This window comes from Microplitis mediator, chromosome 7, assembly GCF_029852145.1.
Source record: "Microplitis mediator isolate UGA2020A chromosome 7, iyMicMedi2.1, whole genome shotgun sequence".
NCBI lineage: Eukaryota > Metazoa > Arthropoda > Insecta > Hymenoptera > Braconidae > Microplitis > Microplitis mediator.
This window is the reverse complement of record NC_079975.1, coordinates 1,484,379-1,498,260: the sequence shown is the minus strand read 5'-3', so window position 1 is coordinate 1,498,260 and position 13,882 is coordinate 1,484,379. Positions and strand designations below refer to the sequence as shown.

Here is a 13,882-nt window from a genome sequence, read left to right as displayed (position 1 = left end):
ATTAAAATATTTGAAAATTAATTTGAATTATTTATTTTTGAGGTCTTTTAAATATACAAAAATATGAGACGCGGAAAAATTGGAAATTTTTGAGCGACCTTTAGAAATCCATATTTTTAAAAAATTTGAATTAAAATATTTGAAAATTAATTTGAATTATTTATTTTTGAGGTCTTTTGAAAATAAAAAATATCAGACGCGGAAAAATTGGAAATTTTTGAGCGACCTTTAGAAATTCATATTTTAAAAAAATTTGAATTAAAATATTTGAAAATTAATTTGAATTATTTATTTTTGATGTCTTTTGAATATACAAAAATATGAGACGCGGAAAACTTGAAAATTTTTGAGCGACCTTTAGAAATTCATATTTTTAAAAAATTTGAATTAAAATATTTGAAAATTAATTTGAATTATTTATTTTTGATGTCTTTTGAATATACAAAAATATGAGACGCGGAAAACTTGGAAATTTTTGAGCGACCTTTAGAAATTCATATTTTAAAATTAAATTAAATGTTTAGAAAAATAAAAATTTTATTTTTTTATATTTTTGAGTTTTCCAAAATCATTAATTACTTTGAGAAATTTTTAAATTATGGCGATATTTGAATTCTTACAATAAGTAGAAGTAAAAAATTTTATGAGATATAAAAAAAAAATTGTTGGTTTTTTTGGGTCACCCTCATAAATAATAATAATAATAATAATTAATAGTTGGAAATTTCATAAAAAAAAGTATACAATAAAACCTCAATCGTACACTTTTGGTTTTACAATTGGCCCGGTTTTTATTCTATCCAGTACATTGTCCAGCAAATTACAGTCAGAGAAATACGCGTGTCAGTGGGCGTTCTGTTTTTACTAAATTTCAATGGAGACAAATTACTCTTATTGCTTATTTAATACAATTGACACGAGGCTTGTTTTTATTCGTCCACACCATTTTTTTATTTTTACTTTATATAAGAACAAGAATTTTATTTTGACTTTTCATAGTCACAGTTATAGTCATAGGGGAGAGTAAGCGCAACAAAGTTTACCAAGAACAAAGAGTATGCAAAAGTGCGGTCTGATCTATAGTAGTCTTTTACTACTAGTTACTTTTAAAAGTTCGAATTTACACGGTTACTACCACTAGTACATAGTAACGAGTGACCTGGGATGACAACTAGCGTCTCGGTTTTTTTTTACACGACAGAAAATTAACAAAAAAAAAAACATTTGAGTCCATCGAATGCATGATAAAGAAAATAAGAAAAGCGAGTGAAAAAAATATACTTAATTTTTTTTTCTATTGAGCTTTTTCTTGTTGGTCGTTGAAAAAACTGGTAGATCATTCTGAGAGAGGACGACGAAGAAAAAAAAGAAAGTGGGCAAAAAAAGGCATAAGAGTACCTAAAGCAGAAAAAGTAAATAAATAAAAAAAAAAAAAAAAATATACAAAAAAAAAAAAAAATAATAAAAATAAAAATAAAATAAAAAAATAGTTGGAAAAAAAAGGAATGAAATGGCAAGACAAAAAAATGAGACAGGGCCAGAGAGAGGGTGGGCAAGAGAAGAAAATCGCTCGCAGGCTATTTTCCAGAGGAATTTTCATTGGACGACCGCCATATTGAATGCTGGGATAAAGCAGTGGTTGTTCGCGACGTTCTATTGGACATTACCATGACAACGGTTGGCACAGAGCAACCAGTGAGGCTGAGCAACCGTACTCGGCACTTGTACTAGAGGGTGGATTGACGCTCGCTCGTACACGTCCAGGGGTCGGTACGCCGCTCCCACCCCCGTGCTCTGGACGCGCATCCCCCGAATCTTGTGCTGGGATAACTACATTTCGCGGACAGAATCCCACAAGAACTCACGGCGAACGGTGCCCCCATCAACCATCGTCGGCAAAAATTATTTTTCGTGTCTCGAAACTCGCGCTCCGGTTCCCCGATCCGACGCATCCGTTACCGAATAAATATATATACATATATATTTACATTTAACTTAACACGCAATGCTTTGTTCTGCGACCCGCTGTCCGTGCCGCGCTCTATCAACACAATCATCCTAGTACAGTGCAACGCATAAATTAAAATTCATTTAATTAATAACTCAACATCCCTTAAATTCCCGCCAATTATTTTGGTAATATTTGAATTTTCAAGGACGGCAACTCCTTCCCCTCTTTCGCTCCTTACCCTCTGACCGACTGAGGCGCCGTCTAAATTAAATAATAGTTCGTAATAAAATTTGAATTTACAATTTAATCAGACCTTCCTGGTCGCAAGAGCACTCTGAAGACGAGACTCGGTGTGATACGCCGCCGTCTAACCCAAGGGATTACGTATAACGTCGCTCTGAAATTGTTTATCATATTTGTGGAGACTGATAACTCTGTATGTCAACAAATGGATAATAGTAACATCAATTATTGTAAAGTGACTATTGTGTGATGAACATTTAAGTGCAGACAATATTTGTGAGGATTTATTTTGTGAGAATTGACATGCACGGAGGCGATTAAATTTTTATTTCATGACCGGATTGCTGTTTAATGCAAGTGGAGACCGGAGACTGCAGTACTAGAGTACTAGTTTTAGTTGTGTGGATTTATTTAAATACAAGCATGTCCTGGTAATATTAAGTTGTTGCCAACCGAGTGTTTGAAAAGGTAGTAAAGATTACCTGAGACCTCTCAGCAAGGTCACCCCGGCATCATCCTGGCTAACGACTTATCCGGTGGGAACGGTGGCCCAGGCGGCGGTGTTGGTTCCGTCGGTGGTACCTCCGTAGGCGGCGGATCTCTGCCGACCACCGCGCTGAGTCTGGATCACCAGCAATTCAACATATTCCCGGCAATATTCAGTCGCCAGCTAAACTTTTCGGCTGCCGCGGCAAACTGCAGTCAAAACAAACTTATGGACGAGCTGAGGCCGAACCTCGGGTTGCTTGGAGTCGGGCTCGTTGAGAACGACGCTTTCCATTTGAACCACAACCAGGAGAAACGTAAGTGCAGCAGTGCGAGCTCTAACGAACAAGACTTTGGACTTTACGGGGTCCACCAGGGTTTGGAAGCCAGTCCGCCAACGCCAGCAGCAACTCCCGGGAGGAATAGCGTCGGCAATGCCACTAGTGTTGGTGAGACAATACATTTATTGATGCTATTACTACTATTATTGTTAATGATAATAATTAGTTTCTGTAGTAACTTCAAAGGGTAGTTCCATATATATATTAGTTTGGTATTATATTTATTAAAATGCACAACGCCTACTCGAGATGATGGGTAAATTTTCCGGTTGTTGAGTTGCCAAGTGACGGAAGTCTTGTTGCGGCAACACGGGGGGTGTCAACTCTCGTGTGGACAATGGGCCCGCGAGACCGACATATGGTTCTACCTGTTGTCGGGCTATTATTGTTCGCTGATGGCTCTCTCTTAAAAGTAGGGCTGGTGAGCATGGGGGACTTTTTTTTTACTAATACGCACTCACAGTACATCATTATTATATACTATTACCATCCGTCTATTATTGTCATCAATCTCATTGTCACACTTACGAGTCATTTAAAAAGTACATACTGTTCATAGCATCAAGTAGATTTTTTATCAATCAGTCAAATCAAATATTTACGTTTCTTCAGCATCCAAGTGGTTACAGATAAATGAAATCCTTGGACACTCTATCGCGGTTTTATTAGCTGATGTCTGATGTCCAGATTCTTCTGATGGTTTTAGGACTCAGGCGACTCCAGATGTCGGGATTTGAACCCGTGATTAGTCATTAGAAATAAGTGATTATTAGTAGGATTAAGTAGTTGGTGGAGTTATTATGGATTTATGTCGATAGTTGTGATGACGGATGTTATAAAGATGACAGATGGTCTTGTTGGCAGCCCGAGGCGAGCTACGGTGTCGAGTATCATTCACCCCATCGAGTAAAATCGCACTTAACATACCATCTACATACATTTATATACAGAATACTGTTATTATTATCATCATTATCATCATCATTGTCATAGTTATCGTTGTCATTAGCACGTAAGCCCGTAAAATAGTCCCGAGCGGGGACAAGTCAGGATATAAATATCAGGTGGGGAAATAAGATTGATGGGGTTAAAATGTATGCAGGTGAACTTGACCGAGTTTCTGCTGGAGAATGTTTGAATGGGGTAAACGGGGGCAAGGCGCGTAAAGTGGACAGCATTCATCCTCGAACATTGAATCAGCATGTAACATGATTAGGTCATTAACGCCCTAACCAAGTTAGAGTACAGTGCGAGGGACTTGCTTGGCTGCTGGCTCGGCACCTCTATCCCTCTCACTCACTCTTTATCGCCTCTTCCTCTTACTCTGCGCCATCAACCTGATGTCATGCAGATTTCCCAGTCTGTGTAGTTTCGTTCCTTCCAAGTGTCTGATGGTCAGCCATCCAAACACTTTATTAATAATGCGTTTAAAAACTTTTTCATTTCCGATAGAGCTTCTGCTTGCCGACGCGCGTTCTTGATATTTATTCAATTAAATATGGATTTATATTTAACGGAGTCGCGGGCGAGGTTGCTAGAGATAGAGATAAATAAAATAGTAAACATGATGATGATAATATTAATAATAATATTAATAAAATGTGGTTGTTGAGGTTACGCGGTGTTTGCAGGTGCTGAGGGTGCTTTCAAAAAATTGAAACCCGAGCCCTGTGCCTCGAGTCCGCACATCGGCCACACACCGACCACAGCAAGCTGTCCTACGCCCGCTAGAAGACGACACAGGACAACATTCACCCAGGTATCGTAATTGTTCATCATCATTATGATAGTAATACACGGTCTTTTTTTATTTTTATTTATTGAGGTGGTAATGAGCATGTAAATGAGACTACGTAATAAATTAACAGTAGATTTTATTGTACATTGCTTGTTCTTGATTACACGATTAACATGTACGTGATGCAGACAGAGTTAGATCTATATGTGTATATATATATGTATATATGGTTAAAGCGACGTGCCTTCAAATACGGTTTCCAATTGTTTCGCAGGAGCAGCTGGCGGAATTGGAATCGGCGTTCGCGAAATCCCATTATCCGGACATATACTGCAGAGAGGAATTAGCGAGGAGCACGAAATTGAACGAGGCTAGAATTCAGGTGAGTAGAGTATCCAACTATCATATAACATTCCATTTATCTCTCATCATTTCCCATATATATATATGTATATTTTCTTTCAATTTATTATACAATTAAATTTTTATTTTTAATTTAAACAAACCATGAAAATTATTATTTTTAGTGATACTATTTATTTACTTTATAATTAATAGCTCTTCATTTTCATTCTTATTTATGTTTACTTGGAATTATTTATTTATTTATTTATTACGCCAATCGGCAATATACATCATCTAATATAGATCAAATATAATACAATGTACGATATGAGATAATAAAGCTAAATTATTATACAATATTATTTTAACTTTGTGTAAAATAAAATAAAATAGAATAGAATAGGGAAAATCGGTTGCTTGAAATTACTTTGTGTGAGTAGCTAGTATTCTAGTAATCGTTTTCTGATAAAAGAACGGAAATTCTCGTAAGACCCTTGGAAGAAGTTAATATCACTATGCATAGAGTTAACTAAATTGCGCATCCTATTTTTAGGTCCATTTATCACATAGTTTTTGTTGGATTTAGTGGTTTTTAAGATCCTGCACTGCCTGAGATTCAGCGCGTTTGGTATGAACTCGAAATCATTTCTGATTTATTATTGTCATTATTATTGTAATGAATAGTTTAAATTAAATTTTTTTGTGAATAAAAAATATAATGACACGCATTAAAGTCACTAGGGAAGCCTTTGAAGTAATCGATAGACATAAAAATTTTTAGTTTGAATTCTAAACTCCGTTGACACTGACTGCAATGTGCTCTTTGTCCCTCTGTCTTGCTCTGTCTCGCGAGCGCACATTGTGACTCATTCCGCGTAATTGAATCAAAGACGCGAGCGTGCAGGGGCGCTTGAATTGAATTACCAGCGCAAATGTCGATTCAAGATATATCTCGGCTTTATTCCGCTGCAACCGACCCTCTTTCTTTTTAAAAAAATCCAGCATCTGATGACTGACGAGAGACTTTTTCAGCGGAATCTCTTTTCCTCCGTTTGTCTAATGCACCGCAAATGTAATGTCGATGTTTTCGGATTTTAAAAAATGTGTAACGCGCTTGGGAAAGCCTATGAAATAATTGAGTTGGGTAAAGAGTAGAATGAGTTTAAGGGCAAGAGATAAAATATTTAACAAAAAAGTGAATGGGAAATGTGAAGTGTGTTCTCAAAGAGAAATGGGTATTCAAAATAATTTAATGGTCGGTGCAGGTTGTAGAGCATGCCGCGTTGCTCGGCTATAGCCTCTGTTGCTGGTAGTAGTAATACGCGGATGAGAAATTGACAAAACTCCGTCGACGAGGCGGTTGGAGGTACATATTAAAACAGTTGACGCAACGTTCCCGCTTTTGATATATAATGCACGGGTGTTGTTTGCGTTAAAAGCCCGAGAACCGCCGTGACTTAACCCTGTTAAACTGCGATGCCAAGTAAAACGCGGTTTGCTTTTACTGATGCACCCACTACTGCCTATATAAGTTATGCACAAAGCATCACTTCCGCACTTCGTCGAGCTATTTCCTATATATTATCATTATTATTATTATTATTATATTGTTATTATCCGTCCGCCATCCTTTTGACATTCGTGTGTGTTGACATTTTTTTATTTTTTCGCTTTAAAACTTTTGCTAATTAATGGGCAGACGTGTGAACTATAAGTTTTTAAACTGGAAAAAGTTACCGCGCATTTTGCTTGAGTCAAATTTTTCGATTGAATTTTACAGCTCAGTTTTATCAATTGTATGCTGGAGGTTATTGAATTATCAGTGATTTTATTTTAATAAAAACTCCGATCCGGAGTTCAATTTATGAGACTTTACTATTTAGTCATTGAAACCGCGAATTTACTTCGCGCGCTTTTATTTTATAGAGAAAACCCTCGGAGTAAAGTGCAGTTCAATGGGAGTAAATGAATATAAAATAATCTCCGCATTTACTCTGAATTTGATCCGCGCTTACTCCGAAAATTTCTCGCAGTCCATAAGAAGAAAATAAAAACCTGTGACAAATTCGAATAAAAAAAAAATGATTTTCATTCAAAATATTTATTCGATCCTCGGGTATGATCCTAACACGTATCCGTTGGTAAATTAATTTCATTGTCTCATATTTCCGCTGAACGTAAAGTGATAAAAAATAATTAAATACGACGAAAAAAATGGATATTGTAAAAAAAAGCTTGCGGGTCGTGCCCTAAAAGGCGAAAGAAAGCACAGAAATAATATCGCGAATATATTATTGAGATTAATTGAATAATGTCTGAATTGTGTCATTGAATCAAAGGTATAAAAATAAAAGGTGAGAGAAAATCGAGATTGAGAGCGCGAAAGATTGGCAAGTTCAAATGATAACTCGACTAATTTGATATCATTGCGGGGACTACCGGATCTCCACTTTTTTTTTTTTCTTAAAACTTTTTTACCTCGTCATAATGAGATTTCTTGTGCGGTGATTCTAAAATTATTCACTCACCGTAGCCAAGTATTTTTTATATTTTTTTTTAATTTAAATATTTCTGTTTAGTTAAAGCTGCACTTAACAACATTATTCTCATAAATTATTAAATTATTCTCTTTCATAAAATAAATTTATTATTATAATTTATATATTAAACATGTTATTCTCTGAAGCTGGTAATCGATACTCGACAATGGTTAGTTTGTACTGTGATCGATACCGATACATGAACATCACAAAGCAAAAATCTTGATTTTTACTCTCAGCAGCAGTACATTTATTCTCGATTGGATTATTCGCCGAGGGTGGGATATCCTCGCGATAAATGTGTGCGAGTCGAGGATTTAAAAAGAAGCCGAGGGAAACTGGAAAAGAATCTTGAGACCTGAGACAGAGATCTCCCGCTTATTTCGCTCTCGAGGCCGAGACATTTCAGAGATCTATCTAGGGTGGATAAAATTTGATTTAAAATGGCGGCTCAGATATAATGGCAGCCTCCGGTACATCATCGCCTACCCTTGACTCTCATCTCAATTTTACCATCCACTCCACTCTTATACACAGCCGGCCTAAGGCCATTTTATTTATTATTATCCACCATTTTCTCTCGTTTTTCCTTTACGATTCTCTCTACACATATATTCTACAACTCACCGCCTAAATAGTAAATAAAAAATAAACTCTAAGGGGTTTTTAAATAAAAAATTGTGAGAAAATTTTTTTTAAATAAAACAAAAGGTCCAAAAGCACTTCCGCGAGCTCTCGTCTAACAAAAAAAAAAAGAAATAAGGAAAAGAAGTACAAGTACAAGTAGTATCTTTATATATTTTATCTACTTTTTCCCTCATACTGACGAAACTCACCCTCTATCTTAAGAAGTAGTAGCAGCAGACTAGCAAGAGAGTAAAGAGAAAGAGAGTGGATACGGTTATTGAATTACCAACTCTTCTTAGCTTTTCAGTTCTTGCAGGATACGCGTCTTTCTAGATACAGACCAACAAAAAAAAAGTTCCAAGTCTTAAGACTCATACATTTTTTTAAAAATAAACTGAGGAAAATTTTACTGATAATTTTAAAAAAAAAACTATCTAGTGTTTTTTTATTTATAAATAATAGTAACAGTAATTTTTTGTTTAACTATTGCGCCATGTTAATAGTCGCGGGTTTGTGGAGTCGCGATTTATTCGGGGGCGCGTTTACAGTCCAGAAATGTCGATAAAACGTATCCGCCAATGGGATCTCACGGTATGACGTCACGCGTTTACTATCGTCCAATAAGCGCAGGGCAAGTAGAGCTTTTCTCTCTCACTCTCGAAACTCACCACCCGCTTTTACCCGCGGGCTTTCTTATCCGTCTCTCGTATTATATACATGTGATGGGGATGATGCTGGTGATGGTGATGGTGATGCAGCCCGCTTTTACTGGTCCTCATTCCGCGGCGATGTTTCCCCTGGCAACCAACCTACTCTCGCCGGTCACGCTGTTTCGGATCTCCCTTGTGCCTCCCGCGGAATTATACCATCGTAATTTTTGTGCTTACATTAAATGCCCATTAAATAATTCCCCTATTAGATGTATTGTTGTTATGAAAATTTGAATTTTTGCTTGCAGGTATGGTTCCAAAATAGAAGAGCCAAGTATCGGAAACAGGAAAAACAGTTACAAAAAGCATTGGCACCTATTCCTACTTGTCAAGGCGCTATGATGAGAAATATTTATCCAGGTGCCGGAAGAGGGTATCAGCCCTACGCTCATCCGCACAATAGTATCAATGGAATAAATCGTTATCCTCAGGTGAATTTAAATTAATTGTCAATTATTATCATTAATAATATTTCAGGTTGGCGGGAAATGAGAACTCTTTAGTTGTAGAAAAATGAAATTTGAATTTATTGCCAACAATTCGTCAAATATTTTTGACTTCTTCACCTCTTGGATACAAAATTTTATAATTAATGATCATTACGTTTGAACAATTTATAATTATTTTTTCTTATCAACTGTCAAAAAAACGCGCAAAAATAATTATTTATTATTAATTACAATGAAGATAATAAAGAATTTAAATTCCCGCCGACGGCTCTCTAGTGTTCCGATAAAAATAAAAATAAAAATATTAAAATTCTTTATAGAATTATTAATCTTGAACCCGCATGGATTAAATATAATTGACGTGGTGTGGCATACACGCGGTCCATCAGTATACCCATGTAACTAAATTGCATTTGCAGGTAATTAGTAGAGCCCGCTTCGGATTACCGAAAGCCTGTCGCTTTAATTGAGCCAATAATTTGTACGACCGATACGGATGCCCGCAAAAAATTATTCTTCTTATTATCAATGTCTTTCATTTTTTTATTTCATTTTATAAAAACTAATTATAAATAAATAACAATTTATTGCAGATGGGAGCCTCGTCATATCCAAGTATGCCTCAGCCTTTCTCGATGTCGCACTCAGCGTCGAATATGTCTGCGGTAACGGGAATGCGACAGGACGCGATGGGTAAAAATTTTTGAACTATTTATTTATTTAATCCCAGGTCAAAAGCAAGAGTTCAATTATTTTTTATCGGAACGAAAAATGTCGGTAATCCCAGAGCGATATACTGTGAAATATTTACCGGAAATAACAGTAGAATTTTATACAACAAATCGTAGAAACAGCTTTAGAATGACATAAGATTCACTCACTCGAAGACGCTCCATTTCCTTTGGAGCGACGTCTTACATCATTTCCTGTACAAGATGGCATATCGCTTTTAAATCAAATCAAGAGTATTCGAGAATTGCTTATCGACTTGCCCTTCCTCCCGCCTCCACTTCCTCTACCTCTTTCTATCTCTTTATCTTCATCTTTTTCATTATTCGCTATCCTATGAAATTAAATTATTTATTTTAATTTACATGGATAGCGGGTGTTAATTAAATATGGTAAAAATAATTGTTATTAATATTGATATTAACAGGAATGTCTGCAGAGGATGAATGGTACAACAAAAGTATCTCAGCGTTGAGAATGAATACGGCACACCATCCAAATCTGGCTGCGCCTATGCTTCAATATCAGACATAATTTACAGCGTTGGATACACTTTAATAATTAAATAATATAAATATATATATTTAAAAATAAAATAAATAAAAACCCAATTTTAAAATTTAAATACACCGATTTGTTCGTCATGCTCATACTTTTCATTTATTTATTTAACTAAATTTGGTAAGAGCTTCAATTATTTACATCAGAAAAATCAGTCATTAAAATCGATCAGTTCCACTAATTAATTAAATAAATTATTTTTCCTGAAAGTCAATGTCTAGAATTTTAGAGACTAGAAAAAATGAAAAATCGGGAGTGAATAAGGATTTCATTTAAGGAGAGTCGGTAATTATTTTCATCGAAGCTTTTCTCTCAAACAAAGATTCCAAATGCAAAGTTTAGAACGAGGCTCGATTCCTTGCACGATAATCTAGCAATTTACGTTTTTATTTTTAAAAAATGTTTATTTGTTTAAAAAAAAAGTGGAAAAAGTTCCTATTTAGTGCGCAAGTGCAACACGAGAGTGAAAGAGAAAAAAAACCTGGTCCTTTTTAAATCTGAATTGATTCCGACCCTTAGAGTTATGGAATTTAAAAAAATTACTCCGCATGTGGGGTGAATAGGGCGTTTTTTTTAGCGGAGTGATTTGAATTTTATTTTAATGCCATAGAGTTTTAATGTTACAGTGAACTCCTCTCAGGAGTGAATTTTTCTCTGAGGGGATTCCTGGTGGAAATTTTTTTGAATTTTCTCTAAAAAAACTCAGTTCTGAAGTTCTAAAGACTTTTTCAGAGTTTTTCAGAGAAAAGTCCGAAAAATTCCTATCAGAGATTAAAAAAAAGTCCACTCGACATTTAATCCTCATTCATTACCTCAAATTTTCAAGTCATCAATAAATAAAAATAAAAATTCCAATACTTGAATTTTTATACCAAGACTTTAATAAACTTACAATTATCAAAAACTAATTAAAGGCATTGTCAGACGGTGCCCCCCCCCCACTTTTTAAAAATATGCAATGACTTTCAACTGTCATAATCGTATTAAAATTTTATCAATTAATTAAAATGAAATTAAAACCTTAACTGAAAAAAGGACAACGTAATCGTAATTTCGTCGAGATGTAGAATTTAAAAAAAATTACTTGTAATTGACATCAATTGGAAATTAAGCGAAATTTGTTGAATAAATTTTAGCCAACAAAATTTAAAAATTCTAATTATCAAATTGACATGACGATTTTACTGAAATTTATTTAACGAATTTTGTTAAACTCCCAATTGATATCAAGTGTGAATAATTTTTTTTAAAATCTGTATATCAGCTCTGTATTACGACTGCATTGTCATTTTTTGAATTAATGCTTTAATTTTTTTTTAATTAATTGATAAAAAATTGATACGCTTATGACAGTTGGAAGTCATTGAAAATTTTTAAAAAGTGGGGGGCACTGTCTGAGAATGGCCTTAAAGTTTAAAAAAAAAAATTAGTACCGTACTTTTACAATTTTACGAGCACAAATTTTCAATTGGTTACATTGTAATTAAATTCAAATGATTGGCGGCTAGAAAATAATCGAAGCTTTTACCTCAAATTAAATTTTTATTTCTGGATTGCAATAAAAAAAAAAACAAACATAAAATAAAATAAAGTATTTAGACCGTATTGAAGGTAGAAATTTCTACATGTCCAAGAAAGTATACTATTAAAAACATAAATTAGTAATAAAATGTATATTTGTCCTGCAGCCCTCTCTTTTTTTCTTCATTAAAAAATTTAATTATTTTTGAGGTGCAATTATTTTCGGGATTCGTTTTTCGCGGGAATTTATTTGAATAACAAGACAAAGATTAAGAGAAAGAGAGAGGCAAGGACTAAAGACTGTTTCGTTATTTATTAAAACAACGAAGCAAGTTTTAAAAAAACTCATTGAGTTTAAAAAATTTGAAAATAAATCGATAAATACTTTACCTGTACATATAAACATTAATATACACTACACTTATATACATATACAGCATTAGCGTATTTGGCGGGTAATTTTAAAATAAATTAAATTTAATAAAATAAAATAAAAATAGCGTATGCAATTTTTCAATGTCTTTTTAAAAATATAAGACAGTTACAATAAAAATAATAATCTGGTTGACGCTTTAGTTCCATGTAAGTGCAAAATTATGATAATTATTATTAATCCGTTCGGGTGTTATTTATTTAATTAATTAATTATTTTATTTTATTTTATTTTAAATACTCGACTGTTTGGGTATCAAATATAATGTGGAGTAAATAAATATACAAATAAATATATGTATATCTATTATTTGTCTTTCTGGTCAGATAGAGTACTTGTCAAATAATTATCATTACCACAATAAAATATCAATCAGCATCCTCATATTATTGTCTAAGCAATACAACAAATAACTGGTACACAATCAATAGTAATTGCAGGGAAATTTATTTAAAATAAATTAAAAGAGCGCCAAGTTATTTTCTGTTGTTACGTTAATTAAATTTGAATATCGAGTTCCTGGATTTTGATTAATTAATAAATAAGTTTGTAACATATCAGACACTTGGAAAACTTAAATAAATGAAAAACTTAAACAAATGCTCTATTGTTCTAATTGTCGTTGTAAGTACGTTAAAGATTCCCTAATAAATTAAGTGTAAGGATTTTAAATTGTATGAGACTATTAAATATGCAAGAGTGTGTTGTGAAAATATCAATTGGTACATTGACATTGACACGTATATTAATATGTAATAATAATAACAACACCTTGGGCGAGTAGATTACTTTAGATTTAAGTAAGGATCACGTATTGTATGTATGTGTTGTAAATAGCATAAATAAAATACGTTTAATGGTAAAATTATTTAAGTACCCTTGTCCGTAATTGTTAATTAATCACCACTCGCTTTAATTTAAATCGGGGTTTAATAAAAGTGAATAAGGAATAGTGGGATTTTTTTTTTTGGCGTTAGAAAAATTATTTCTAATTCTGGTAAATCTGTAGAAGTGGAATCACATTTTTTTTTTAATTTTTGTAACTTAGAAAAATAGATTTTGAATTTTTTTTTAGTTAATTACATTCGCAATAAAAATTTTTGGTGGCAACGACAGGAACATCTAATATTTAAATTTTAAATCTAGATATTGGGAGATTTATTCAAATTTTCAAGATCGTTATTTTTAAATTCTACATTTTATTATTT

General features: G+C 33.7%; 1 protein-coding gene across 2 annotated transcripts; it reads left to right on the top strand.

The window, feature by feature from the left end:
- The first annotated feature begins 1,310 nt into the window (after positions 1 to 1,310).
- On the top strand, positions 1,311 to 13,527 carry LOC130672459 (homeobox protein unc-42-like). 2 transcript variants are annotated; one of them, XM_057477063.1, is made up of 6 exons: positions 1,311 to 3,129; positions 4,653 to 4,780; positions 5,034 to 5,141; positions 9,230 to 9,412; positions 10,024 to 10,123; positions 10,587 to 13,527. In XM_057477063.1, exons 1-6 carry the CDS (start codon positions 2,910 to 2,912, stop codon positions 10,691 to 10,693), a joined length of 846 nt encoding a protein of 281 aa, XP_057333046.1. In that variant the 5' UTR covers positions 1,311 to 2,909; the 3' UTR covers positions 10,694 to 13,527. The 2 variants fall into 2 exon arrangements, with proteins under 2 accessions (XP_057333046.1, XP_057333045.1); XM_057477062.1 differs by having other exon boundaries at positions 4,635 to 4,780.
- Positions 13,528 to 13,882: the final 355 nt, after the last annotated feature.